Source organism: Ambystoma mexicanum, chromosome 3q (genome assembly GCF_040938575.1).
Source record: "Ambystoma mexicanum isolate Mex_15411 chromosome 3q, UKY_AmexF1_1, whole genome shotgun sequence".
NCBI classification, from domain to species: Eukaryota; Metazoa; Chordata; class Amphibia; order Caudata; family Ambystomatidae; genus Ambystoma; species Ambystoma mexicanum.
The window spans coordinates 188,419,349-188,432,787 of NC_090926.1; the positions used below are offsets into that span (position 1 = coordinate 188,419,349).

The window sequence follows — 13,439 nt, forward strand, 5'->3', positions numbered from 1 at the left end:
CAAACTAGGTCTGCCAGTTACCAAACTAACTCTGTCCAGATGGATCATACTAGCTATTTTGGAGTGCTACATGCTAGGTGGGAAAGATCCCCAGAAGGCTTAAGGGCTCATTCCACTAGGGGCATGGCAACTTCCTCTGCCCTTCAGAGGGGAGTTCCGATAAAGGATATCTGCGAGGCAGCTACCTGGTTCACCGTTCACGCGTTTACAAAACATTGTTTAGACACAGCTAACAATGAGGGAAGATTTGGGAAGGCAGTTCTATGATCCATTCTTGACAAATAACACTCAAATTCTTTCTTCCTCCTCTGAAAGAACTAAATACTGCTTTGGGAGTCTATCATAAGATGAGGAATACGTGGGAGGGCGCTATACATTCAAAGGACAAGTTACCCCTGGTAAAGTTATTTCGACTGAATGTTCCTCCTATGTAGTCCTCCTCGCTCTCCCAACCTACACCACTGTAGAATTTCCAAGCTTTAGACTTTCAGCTCTTTTAAGGTCTGATAAATTAAAGGCATTTGTCAATGGTGATAATTCTGCACATGGGTGGTGAAAAAACAGAACTGAAGCAAACGGGCGCTGCATGTGGTATATGGTCTCGACGATGACGTCAACCGAGATGGAGACCCTCGACGGACATTGGGTAGACTGTCTTGACGCACAGCGCACTCTGCCGAGAATTTTTTTTCTCCAAAGCAGCTGAATCTGGAAACAAAGATATCCTAAAATGAGGAATAAGTGGGAGGAACATCCAGTCGAAAGAACATTACCATGGGTAAGTAATCTTTTCTTCTCACCTGGTGCGAGTGAATACAAATCCTTGCCAGCTGCAGCTGATTAATTTTTCATGTTTTATTCGTTTCTTCTGGATTGCTGGCACGCTTACCCTTGAAGGTGAAGTTGTCTCAAAGGTTTTACTTTTTTTTTTGCAGATGGGTGTAACGGAGAGTGGCCCTTCTCTTTGCAAAAGTCCTGCAGACCATGACCGTAAGTGCCCCATCTTTGTTAATCTTTTATGTAATCTTCTCCCTCGTACTCTGCAACCATTTCAAGATATCCCTAAATCCTTGCACATACCTTCATTAAACTAACATTTGCTAGTGGAAACATTCCTGCCCTATCCCTTTATCTGCCAGCATTTAGGCTGTTTTGTCTTCCACTTTGCCTGCCTCCTGGGACTTCCACAATTCTTTTTACTACATTTTGAAATCTGGGAAAGAGTCTGTAAAATCCTTAACTAACTAAACCAGTCGCAGTGTGTGCATTTCACTTTTCCTTGTACATCTTTAACATAACTTATTACATTAGGGAGCAATGATGTTCACAAATGGACAACAATCTTTAGGCTTCCTTTACTACGAGCTCTACTTAAACTGCCCTGGGAAACCCTACCATCGGTAGGGGCCAACATCATGCGTGCACCAGTCCATACATCTTAATGAGCCCTCGCCCTCCTGCTGTTTGGCTTCTGCCTCTTGCGTATCGAGTTATTGCTCTGTTAAGGACCCAACTCGACCTCTTATTAGCTGATGATAGCCACACAATGCCTAACGTGGCACATCTGAAATTCCACTCCCATGCCTCCTAGGGCCAGAACAACAAATTGGTTTCTAGCCGCTCCCACAAAACACAAGACAGCCCCCAACCTCTATGTTGTAGGTAACCACCCCCCCCCCCCACCAATGATGCTAGGGCAAGGCTCAGGCTCACTGATTAAACAGATGTGCAAATTGTAGGAGAATGGACACATTGAGAAAAATGCTAATGTGGCTCCAAGGGGTCTTTTTTAAAACCTTTTTTTTTTTTTTTTTTTTTTAACAACTATTTTTGATTTGTTCTCTAATGCAACCTCGCGCATGTCACTTATAGGACTGGTAGCATAACATCACTTAATTAACAAAGTACTTTACACTTGTGTAGACTTATATATCCGGGATCACTATTTCTTCTATACCCACCGCTCCCCCGATTTCCATGGCCACACAGCTCTCCGATTAAAAACCTAAACAAACTTTGGCTAAAAATATCTAGACTTCCAGCCTTCTGCTGTGACTTAACAAATTGCCCACTTTCAATTATTAACGGGGGTGTTCTAGCTATACTCATACATCCCGGCCCCTTTCCTCCATCCTTGTGGGCATTCCCCCAACATGGGGACGGTGCCGGACCCTTTGGCAGTGGAAAAATGAGCTATCCCACTAAAATGTAGCATAGTATGAGGGGGCGCTGCCTCGGCTGTGAGAACGCACCGCCCTCCGGCATCCCACCTCAGTCCCTTTTTCCGCACAGATGGTGTCTGACATGGCAGCCAGCGCAGAGACTTTTTTTTTTCTTTTTTGGCTTTGCGCTTGCTCCGTTTGTTTTTTTATTTCTTATTTCACTTCCCTTTGGTGCCTCACCTGCCCAGCGCATGTCAGCCACATGAGGATTCTTGCGATGTGCCTCTTGCAACCACTCGTTCCTGGCCTCGGACCCCCATGCACTCTGCCTTGAGTATTTGGGGCCTGACCACTGCTGGCATTCATGTGCAGCCTGCAGCGCTCTCGGTCATAGGCCATTGATGAATCAGTTATCACGGTGGAGGGAGATATCCTCTGCCTCACATTAAAGACTTCATCTCCGGGACCTCTCATCAGGACAAGGTAGGCTCTTTTCAGCACGGCTCCACAGCGCAGAGACTCCTTCCCCCAGGGGGCTAAGGGATAATTGAGTACCACCTTATAGTCGTTCCTCGGCTAGATTGAGCACGGCTACCAGCACAGGTGCTGAGGGCTCCAGCCTACCGGAGCTCGCTCCAAGGCCATCAACCAGGGCGTTTCATTGCCTCCCAGTGGCGACAAGGATCAAGTTCAAGGCCCTTTGCATCGTCCACAAGGCTTTCTGGGGCCTGGGACCGCAATACCTCCAACTCTCCAGTAAAAAAAAATGCTGCCCTTCAGCCTGAACTTGGCCCCTCGTGTCTTCACAAAGTTGATGAATGCAGTGGCGGGCCTTCTCTGCTTGGAAGGCCATCATCTGTACCCTTATCTGAATGACTGGTTGTTGAGGGTGGGGCCTCCCGAAGTGTTGGTGCACTCCTGCCAGAGATTGGCAGATACCCTTCATCAGCTGGGGTTTTCGCTCAACCAGAGGTAATCAGTTATGCAGGCTCAGGATCTGGTCTTCCTAAGGGTACATTGGAACACTAATGCTCAGCGGGTGTTCCTCCACACCCGGAAGGCTTTTGTCCCTCCACAAGACAGTGGGGCACTTGCTGGTCAACTCTACCACCTCGGCATCATGGTTCCAGCACATTCTTGGCCTGATGGCCTCCTGCGTGCTAACTATACAGGACGCCCATCTCAAGATGAGGCACCTCCAGCTCCACCTGGCGGCCAATTGGTATCAGGAGACTGGGTCTCGGACAGGATCCCAATTTCACTGCTCCTATTGGCTGATCTTTGCTGATGGATGGCAATGTTTCAGTGGGAGCCCCCTTCACCCGCCCAAGCCTACTCTGGTGGTGGCAACGGACTCCTCTATTTCAGGCTGGGGGGCTACTCTGGAGGGCTTTGCGATTCATTGAGCATGGACCAGAATGGATACCCTCATGCATATCAATCTGCTCAAGCTTGCCAATAATCAAGGAGAGGTTTGCTCTGGTCAGGACATACGATTCTACTACAATGTTTAACCTGAACAAGCATGGTGGCACCCGTCTCTTCCCCCTCCCCTCCTCTGCATGGAGGCGGTTTCGATGTGGGAATGGACCCTTACAGAGAGAATTTGGATTTCGCAGTCCACCTGCCGGATGACAGCAATGCAGAAGCGGATCAACTGAGTTGCTTGGGGGTTCAACACCTATGAGTGGGAGTTGCACAACAACTCCTTGTTGCCTCTGTTCCAGCATTAGGGGGTTCGTGGACCTGGGCTTGTTTGCATCTCCCCTGAATGCAAGGGCCCACAGTTTGCCTCATGGGAAGGTCGGGGGTCACTGTGAGGCACCTTCCCGATTTGCTGGCATGGCCGCAGGTGTTGCGTGTTCCCAGCCACCTCTATTCTATTCTCTGGCGGAACCTCTGCAAGTTCCAGGCTTCTGTGGGCAGCAGCCTCATCCTGGTTGCCCCCGCTGGCCTTTGAGGCCCTGTTTTTCGGATATGCTTCAGTTGCGCTACCATCTTGGGGCCCTGGTGGCCTGGTTCCTGATCAACTGAGGCTTGGGCATGCTCAATTTCCAGATAACTGTGACATAATTCAGCAGGCCAGAAGGTCTGACTTGATCCCAGTATCAAAGCAAATGGACTAGGTTCTGCCATTGGGCTTGCGACAAGGGTCTGGACCCCGTCACCTGTCCTGTATGAACTACTGGCTTTTTCAGCACACCTGACTTGTTCTTGAGTTCAGGTGGCTACTTGCTGCATGTATTTGACAGCCATCGGGGCTCACAAGAATTCCCGATAGCATGTGTTTTCGGCAGCGAACCCGGTGGTTAAGGCCCACCTTAAGGAGTTGTCTAGGCTTTTTCCTCCGGTGCACAGGCCGCATCTCAATGGGGTTCTTGGAGCTTTGCAACGCAAGCCTTTCGAGCCAATGGCCTCGAACATCCACTTGGTGACACTGAAGATGGTTTTATTGTTGGCTGTCACCTCTGCACGCAGGGTTAGTGAGCTGCAGGCGCTGTCTTCATGCCCACGTTTTATGACAAGGTCCTATTGCGCACTCACCCAAACTTCTTGCCCAAGGTGGTGTCTCCTTTGCATCTGAATCAAGAGATCTGCCTGCCGGTGTTCTTGCCAAACCCACAGTCGGAGACAGAGAGGGACCTACATTCTTTGGCTCTCAAGAGCAAGCAGAAGCACTTCACTCTCCACCGAAGGACATGGGCTTCACTCAACTAGTAAACTCGCCTACCTATATCAAAGGATGCATTGTGGATTAACTTCGCAATTAACATGGATGCCTCCATTAATGCGATAACCCCACTTGACTGGTAAGACCATCATAGCATCCTGCTCACCATTAACACCTACGAACCACCTGCATCCGCCCCCAAAATCTCCAACACTTATGAAATTAGAAACCCTCGCAAAGTCACACCAGAAAACCTAGAGCCACTGCTGCCATAAGGCATTAAATACCCTACCCATCCACGACGATAGCCAGAGTACTCCAGCAGAAAGCTACCATAAATGCCTCACGGCCACCATCAACGGTCAGAAAAACAATCGTGTTTTTAGTTTAGTGAGGATCTTGTCTCACTCAGGAGAACGAAACACGCCTTGGAACACACCAGTAGGAAACATCCATCAACAGCCACTGATTTAGCCTACCAGGAAGCAAACAGAACTTATAAAAAAGCCATCATCACCTACAAAGCAAATGCCCTCAATGCCCGGATCGGTAACGCTGCTTCCGACTCTAAAGAACTCTTTGCAATCCTAAAAGAAATGGAGAATAATTACCTAGTACGAGCTGTACTAACTCCAGCTAAGAGTGGTGCAACAGCATCCAAGACGCGCTCTCTGCAAAGATTAACCTTTTACAAAACAAAATCTTAGATAAACAAATTCTTAGTGAGATACCTGTTCCCCACAACCACCTACCCATCCTTAATGAATCACAAACCCCAATTCCAGTTCAACCCAGTCTCAAGAATTAGTGCTCAATACTATAGCCAAGCTTAAAGCAGCCAACTGCAGGGGTGATTCCGTCCCGGCCAAAATTGTGACATCCTCTGCACGCACACTGACACCTATTATAACTAAATTAATAAATTCCTTATTTGAAAAGAACTAGGTGCCAGCCAGCATTAAGGAAGCCTGAGTTACCCCTTTGCTAAAAAAAAAAAACATTGACCTCGCTGTGCCCACCAACTACAGGCCCATAACCACAGTCCCCTCCCTATTGAAAATCCTCGACAAAATAGTGTACCATCAAGTTCCAGCGCACCTGGGACAGAACCAACTGCTTGGCACCAGGCAATCTGGTTCCGCCCCAATCATACCACGGAGACAGCCCTACTGGATCTTAAAATAAAAATGGACGCCATCAGAGATTCAGGAAAACTCTGCATCCTACTCTTACTAGACCTATCGGCAGCGTTCGATTTGGTCGACCATAATAAACTTTGCACAAAATTAGCCAAAGATTGGCATTTTTCCAATAATGCCACCATGTGGATCAAATCATTCCTGGCAGAACGCACTTCGAGAGTGGCCATTTAAAGAAGCTGCCGATCCCATACTGGGCCCCATAGGCGTACCGCAAGGATCCTGTCTATCACCCTCACTCTACAACGCCTACACTAAGCTCCTTTTCTCAGCCCTGGACGTTATGGGTGTCATCTACACGAATTTTGCAGATGACCCCCAGATCCTCATCCCTCTATCAGGGAACTCTGACCAAGACACACTAACCATGAATAAAATCTACTCCATTATTCAAAATTGGATGGCCCTAAATAGTCTTTGCCTTAATGATAAGACAGATTCTTATTGTGGGCTCCCAACCTAAAATAAATGCCCTTCATCCTGATTACGTCGCTATCAACGACAGCACCATCATCCCTGTTCTCAAACATGTGAAAACCCTTGGAGTTTACTTAGGCTCCAACCTATCTCTAACCAAACATATCAGTGCACTCTCGACCTCGTACACTTCAAAACCTATCTCCCTTAGCCGCCAATTATTGACGCCTGCGAACTGTATCACAATGGCCAGAGCCCTGATTCTGTCAAGACTAAATTATTGTAATGTATTACTCTTGGGCACTGCCACCACCAACCTTAATAAATTACAGCTGATACAAAACAAAGCTCTGAGGACCGCCCTTGGAATAAGAAAATCTGAGCATATATCTAATACCAGAAGAGAACACCATTGGTTACCTATTAAAGCCAGAGTTATTTTAAAATCTTTATGCATCATGTTCAAATGCCTCCATGAAAATGCTCCCTTTGAATGGATTGTCCTCCCACGTATTCATCTTATGATATTTGTATCCTGCGAGCTTCGCTACTTCGGAATTCTTTTTTTCAGCAGAGTGCGCTGTGCATGAGGTCGTGCCGTCGATGTCCCTCGACTGGCTCCGTGTCGACGTCGCCATCAGTACAAAATAGCTTGTGCCACGCCCGTTGGCTTCAGTTCCGTTTTTCCTATTGCTTCACTCTCGAGCAGCGCGCTTCGAAGTTTTCAGAAAATGTCGTCTTCATCTACCCTTTCTACTCCCAAGACAGGGTTAAAAAAATTTATCGACTGCGGTTCGAAGATGTTGATCACAGATCTCACAGCATTTGTCTCTGGTGCTTAGGTTCAGACCATCGAATCAGCGACTGTGGCTCCTGTCAGTTGATGACGGAGAAGGCCCATCATGAGAGGAAAGGTAAACTGGCGGTGGGGCGGGAAGCTTCTAAGGGCTCCTCGAAGGCCTTGTCTAAAAGACATTAAAAAATCGAGCGATTCAAAAGAATCGGATCGTCATAGACTCTAAGAGGTCCTGATCTTGTAGTAGATCGAGGCACTCTTTGAAGAGGAAGAGTTAAAAGGAGACCTAGTTCTCACTCTTAATCATCCGATACATCTACCGAATTGGTACGATGCCCGACTAAGTCGGATTCCCCAAGAAAATGGGAAGATTTTAGAAGGAAGATGAAGGTCTTTGAGAATGCGGCCTCGACCCCCTCAAGCCTCAAAAGAGCCAGACCCCGGTTGCTCCATCGGATGACACAGGGAAGTCAGGAACTACTGTGGTATATCCCAGTAGTATTGGTGAAACTCGTAAAACTTGAGTCGACGTGAAGTCATTGATGATTCCTTGAGAATCCAGTGTTCCCTGACACCTTATAAAAAAGTAGTTGAAAACATCCACGATTTCGTCGACGCCATCGGCGCCGATGGCTTAGACATCAAAGCCAAAAGTGTCTTCAACGCCTTTGTCGAAGACTCTATCGGTGTTCTTGAAGACTCCTTCGATACCATCGAAGATTCCTTCGACCAAAACTTATGAACAAGACAGGAGATTTACTCCTTTAACAAAATCAGACTTATGTCTGTCTTCTATATTTGAAGAAAGTGGCTCTGAAGATGAGGTTTCTCCTTTTTGGAGTACGATATGGTACTAGAGAGGTCCCAGAAGAATTGATCCAGAATCGAAAATGAGAGACCTGTGTGACTCTTCACTCTGCTAGTGGCATTGATACGTCACCTGAGCTGGAGTTTGCTAAACCTGACCCCTGCAGAACATGCAGATTCAGGGTACAGGAGTTTAATGAATAGAGTGGTGGAATACATGGGCTGGGGTAGAGCCTCACCCACTTTTGATCAGGATGATATGACTGACATTCTAGATCGGGGCTCTCAGAAGGATCCTGTTCTCCCCTTCCATAGGGCACTTCAGAGAGCGGTAGAAAAGAACTGGGAAGCTCCTGACAACATTGCTGCAGTAAAAAGTAATTTTCCTAAGTATAGAACTTCTACTTCTGATCCTGAGTATTTAAACAGGCATCCCACTCCAGAAAGTCTGGTTATTCAAGCTGCAACAACCGCAAGACAGACTGCATATCCATCTATCCCTCCAGGTTAATGCTTGGGCCCGTAACGTTTTTACTTCAAGTAGCATGGCTCTAAAGTCAACTAATGTCACCTGTACACTGGCCAGGTTTACTCATACCCTGTGGGACTGCATTTCGGCGGCGGCTGAACATATTCTGGAAGGCGAGGAAAGGGAAGGCTTCCTGAATATTGTCTAAAATGGAAAGGAGGCAATGGGGGAATGTCTACAGTCTGGACTGGATTCTGCTGATAGCATCAGCAGATCCATGGCTGCAAGCACAGTGCTACGCAGATTTGCGTGGTTGAGGAAGTCGGGGTTCGCACCAGATGTGCAGGCCAGACTTCTCAACATGCCCTTTGATGGCTTGAGGCTTTTTGGTAGTAAGGCTGATGAAAGTCTAGAAAAATTACAGACCTCAAAAGCGGCAGCTAAATCTCTTAGCACCTCCATGCGACAGCCTCAGAAACCCTATTTGGGCTCCTCATCTTGGAGGGGTCGTTCTTTTCGGTACTACTCCTCTTTTGGTAGAGGAAGAGGACAGGCCTTTCAAGGAGGCAAAAGAAATGTTGCTCGATGTGGACGAGGAAAGACTGCAAAGCCAACCTCAGGAACAGCATCTTTGCCCTCAGCTGCTCCTGCAGCCGCCTCGAAATCACTGAGGCCTTACAACAAAAAACCCCGGTGGGAGGCAGAATCTCTCAGCATCTGAAAGAATGGTGGGGCATTACTTCAGATGCTTGGGCACTGGAGACAGTAGCTCAAGGTTACTGCCTTCCCTTCCTAAAAAGGCCTCAGGACCATCCACCGGGAACCAACTCTGTCAAAATTCCAGACCCGCTCCTGTTGCAGGAAATGTTAACCCTGCTTGAGAAAGGTGCAATAGAACATGTACCTGTAGCGGAGAGAACAAGGGTTGGTACTCCCCTTACTTTCTCATCCCAAAGAAGGACGGAGGATTGAGACCCATCTTGGACTTGAACAAGTTCCTCAGGAAGGACAAGTTCAAGACGGTAATCTTTTCTCAGATTCTTCAGGCTCTCCAACTCCAAGACTGGTTGGTATCACTGGACCTTCAGGATGCTTACTTTTATGTGCCAATCCATCCCAAGCACAGAAAGTACCTGAGGTTCGCAGTTGGCGGTTCTCAAGATCAGTTTCGGGTTCTGCCATTCGGACTGACCTTTGCCCGAGGGTTTTCACCAAACTGATGGCGGTTGTGGCAGCGAGTCTCGGGAGAGGGGGTGGGGGGTTCACCTATACCCCTACCTAGACGATTGGTTGATCAGAGCATGTTCTCCCGAACGAGCTCAAACAATTGTCGATCACAAGTCACTTACTTCACAAACTGGGCTTCTCCCTCAATTTCAAGATGTCTCACATGATGACATTCCAAAAGCTCCAGTTTATCGGAGCAGTTTTGGATACTTCCTCGGGTAAAGCCTCGCCTCCCGAGGTGAGAACTCTCCACATTCTGCAGATGGTAACAAAGTTCCAGAATGCCCAGCATCTGCCGGCCTTCGATTTTCTGAGGTTACTCGGCCTCATGGCATCCTGCATTTTTCTGATGCCAGAGGCCATATTGAGAATGAGATGACTTCAATGGGCCCTCAGAACACAGTGGTACCACTTCTTGGGGAGTATGTTGGATCTTCTGCAAGTTCCGAGCGCAGTTGCTCAGGATCTACTATGGTGGGCTTGCAACGACAATATGCTGAAGGAAGAGTCTTTTTGGCAACCATGGCCGGAGATGACGGTCCAAACTACACATCAACCTGTTGGAGCTGAGGGCAATCAGACTAGCGCTGAAGGCCTTCCTGCACTCTGTACAAGGAAAGAATGTCCTGATAATGATGACAGGATGGTGGCAATGTACTACCTCAACAAGAGACGAGGCATAGGGTCACTACCACTGTGCAGAGAGGCAATGCAGCTCTGGTTCTGGGCAATACGAGAAGGAATCTCTTTCTGCAGTTCACCTGGCCGGAGAGTAGAACACGGCGGCAGACGCTCTGAACAGGCAGAGCAGTGTCTCCCTTGAGTGGGAGCTAGCTCAGGAAGTCCTTCTGGAGATCTTCACCCTTTGGGGAACCCTTCAAGTGGATCTGTTCTCCACCACGGTAAACCGGAAGTGCGAACAGTACTGCTCGAGGGAATTTCTCCCGAGAGGAGCTCTAGGAGATGCGTTCGTGGTGGACTGGAATTTTCCACTCCTGTATGCATTTCCTCCAGTCCGCGTGATTCCTCAGGTAATCGGAAGGTTGAGAAAGTTCAGGAAAACCATGATCCTAATTGCCCCGGATTGGGCCAGGACGTGGTACTCAGACCTTCTGTACACGTCCATCTGCCCTCCAATACGTCTTCCGCAAAGAGAGAATCTTCTCTCGCAAGAGGAAGGTCTGGTTCTCCATCCAGAGGTCAAGACACTCAACCTTCACGCATGGTTTCTGAGAGGTTGAGATACAAGTATTGGGATCTTCTGGATGACGTGATGGAGATTTTGCTTTCGGCCAGAAGGCCTGCAACAAAATCTTTGTACCGATGTCGTTGGAACAAGTTCAGTAACTGGTGCAAAGATAAGGATGTGGACCCTTTTCAATGTGGCACCCAGCCAATCTGGGGCTCCAGATCGGAACAATTAAAGGATATCTAGCTGCGCTGTCCATTTTCAAGCGCTCCTCGCAAGAGGTATTTTACTTGAAAATTCCATTGATAATTCAATTCCTGAAAGGGCTTACTAACGTAAACCCTCCGGTACCTTTTCATGTCCCAACTTGGGATTTAAATCTAGTACTTAAGTTTCTAACTTGTATACCTTTTGAGCCACTGCATTCTTGTCCCTTGAGGCTTCTGACATTGAAGACTGTCCTTCTTCTAGCCTTAACATCAGCCCGCAGGGTTAGTGAACTACAGGCTCGCTCATGTAAACCCCCATATACTACGTTTTGCAAGGACAAGGTAGTAAAGTTAAACCATCTTTCTTACCAAAGGTAGTTTCTGACTTCCATTTGTCACAAAAAAAAAAATCATACTATCAACATTCTATCCTCCTCCTCAATTGGGCAGAGAGGAGAGGTTTCATAGACTGGACCCTAAAAGGGCTCTCAGTTTTTACATTTCAAGAATGTCAAGATTACGTCAAGATAACCAACTTTTTGTGGGTTATACAGGTCATAAATTGGGTTTAGCGGTGACAAAACAAACCATATCCTGCTGTATCATTTTGGCTATAATTGAGTGCTACAGATTGGCGGGGAAGGATCCCCCAGATGGACTTGAGGCCCATTCCACTAGGGGGATGGCTACTTCTGCGGCTCTGAAGAGGAATCCCTGCAGCAGATGTGTTCAGCTGCAACATGGGCATCAATGCATACCTTCATCAAGCATTATTGCTTAGATGCCTCTTCCTCCAATGAGGGTTTATTTGAAGGCGGTACTTCATTCCATCCATGAGAACAATAACTAGTACTCCCACCTCCCAAAATTACCACTCCTATGGGAGTCTATCAGAAGATGAGGAATTTGGAGGGAGGACACAGTCCATTCAAAGAACAAGTTAATTACCAACTGTAATGTTCTTTCGACTGGATGTTCCTCCCACATATTCCTCATCGCCCCTCCCATCCTACCCTGCAGTACAGTTTACTTTTCTTACACTTTCCTCTCACGAAGAGTCTCATCAGTCATGAGGCACGCCTGGGTGTTCCTTGAATATTTCCTCGCAAAAACAGAACTGAAGCCAACTGGCGCGGCACAAGCTATTTGTACTGATGGTGATGTCGACATGGTACGCAGCCCGTCGAGGGACATCGACGCCACAACCTCGTGCACAGCGCCCTCTGCCGGAATTTTTTTTTTTCCAAAGCAGCGAAGCTAGCAGGATAAGAATATCATAAGATGAGGAATACGTGGGCGGAACATCCAGTCGAAAGAAAGTTACAGTTGGTAAGTAACTTGTTCATCTACCTCAATCAGGCAATTTCTAGAAAAACTAACACCGGATCAGTAAGATCTAACAGTCACTACTGTCTCTTCGGTTTAAGAAGTCCAGAGCAGGAGGCTCTAGTTTCCAATACCTAGCCCCAAAACATTGGAATTCAATCCCGCTCAACATCAAAAATCAGGAAACCCTCTCGGGGTTCAAAAAGATGCTGAAAACGTTATTTAACCAGTACCAATAACCTAGCCACCACTCCACTCTGGACACCTGGTCTCTGAACTTAGTCTAATGTAAATACTGTTATGATCTCTGTTTTAATTTGTATATTGCTGTGCTTGTGGTGTTTAATGCCAACGTAATAATGCTTCATTCATTTTATGCATTGTGTAAGCTGTCTGTAACCTTGCCGTGATAACCAAGGGTCTGGGCGAGTAACCAATGTAATAAACAGAGGGTTCTCCTGTTTATATTTCTTTCGGACTAAATTCTTCACGAGGTCTGAGGCATTGTTCGTGACTTTCGGGGGCTCCTCCCCCGGCTCTTAGGTTTCCTCCGTTGGGTGGTCTAGACCATTTCAGAGGCCTACACGTCCATGGGCAAACCTGGTCCGAAGGGGATTCATGCACATGTGGTCAGTGCTAAGGCCACGGCCATCGAGTTTCTGAGACCTGGTGCTTGGGATGTCATCAGCAAGGTGGCTACTTGGGCCACTCCAGTCTTCTGTAGGCACTATTCGCTGGACACCAGCTCCAGGCGCATTGCAGAATTTGGTCAGGTGGTTCTGAAGAACCTTTTCGCTTCATCCTAGATATGAGGCAGGTCTTCCCAGCTCCACGATATGTTCTTGTTCGCTGGAATCACCCACAAGCATGGAGGAAAGGTGACGACATGTATGAGTAAAGCTACTCACTGAAGTACTCGTAGCCCCTTTCCTCCATACGTCCCACCCACCTTTCCCTGTTAGTATGC

At 47.4% G+C, this 13,439-nt stretch overlaps 1 protein-coding gene across 4 annotated transcripts in view; it reads left to right on the top strand.

Moving 5' to 3' along the window:
* LIMA1 (LIM domain and actin binding 1) overlaps positions 1 to 13,439 on the top strand; it is a 513,666-nt gene that overhangs the window by 369,674 nt on the left and 130,553 nt on the right. For all 4 annotated transcript variants that reach the window (XM_069653458.1, XM_069653461.1, XM_069653459.1 and 1 more), the window contains one exon: positions 936 to 990. In XM_069653458.1, the coding sequence (XP_069509559.1) occupies positions 936 to 990 (55 nt within the window). The remainder of the gene's footprint in view (positions 1 to 935; positions 991 to 13,439) is intronic.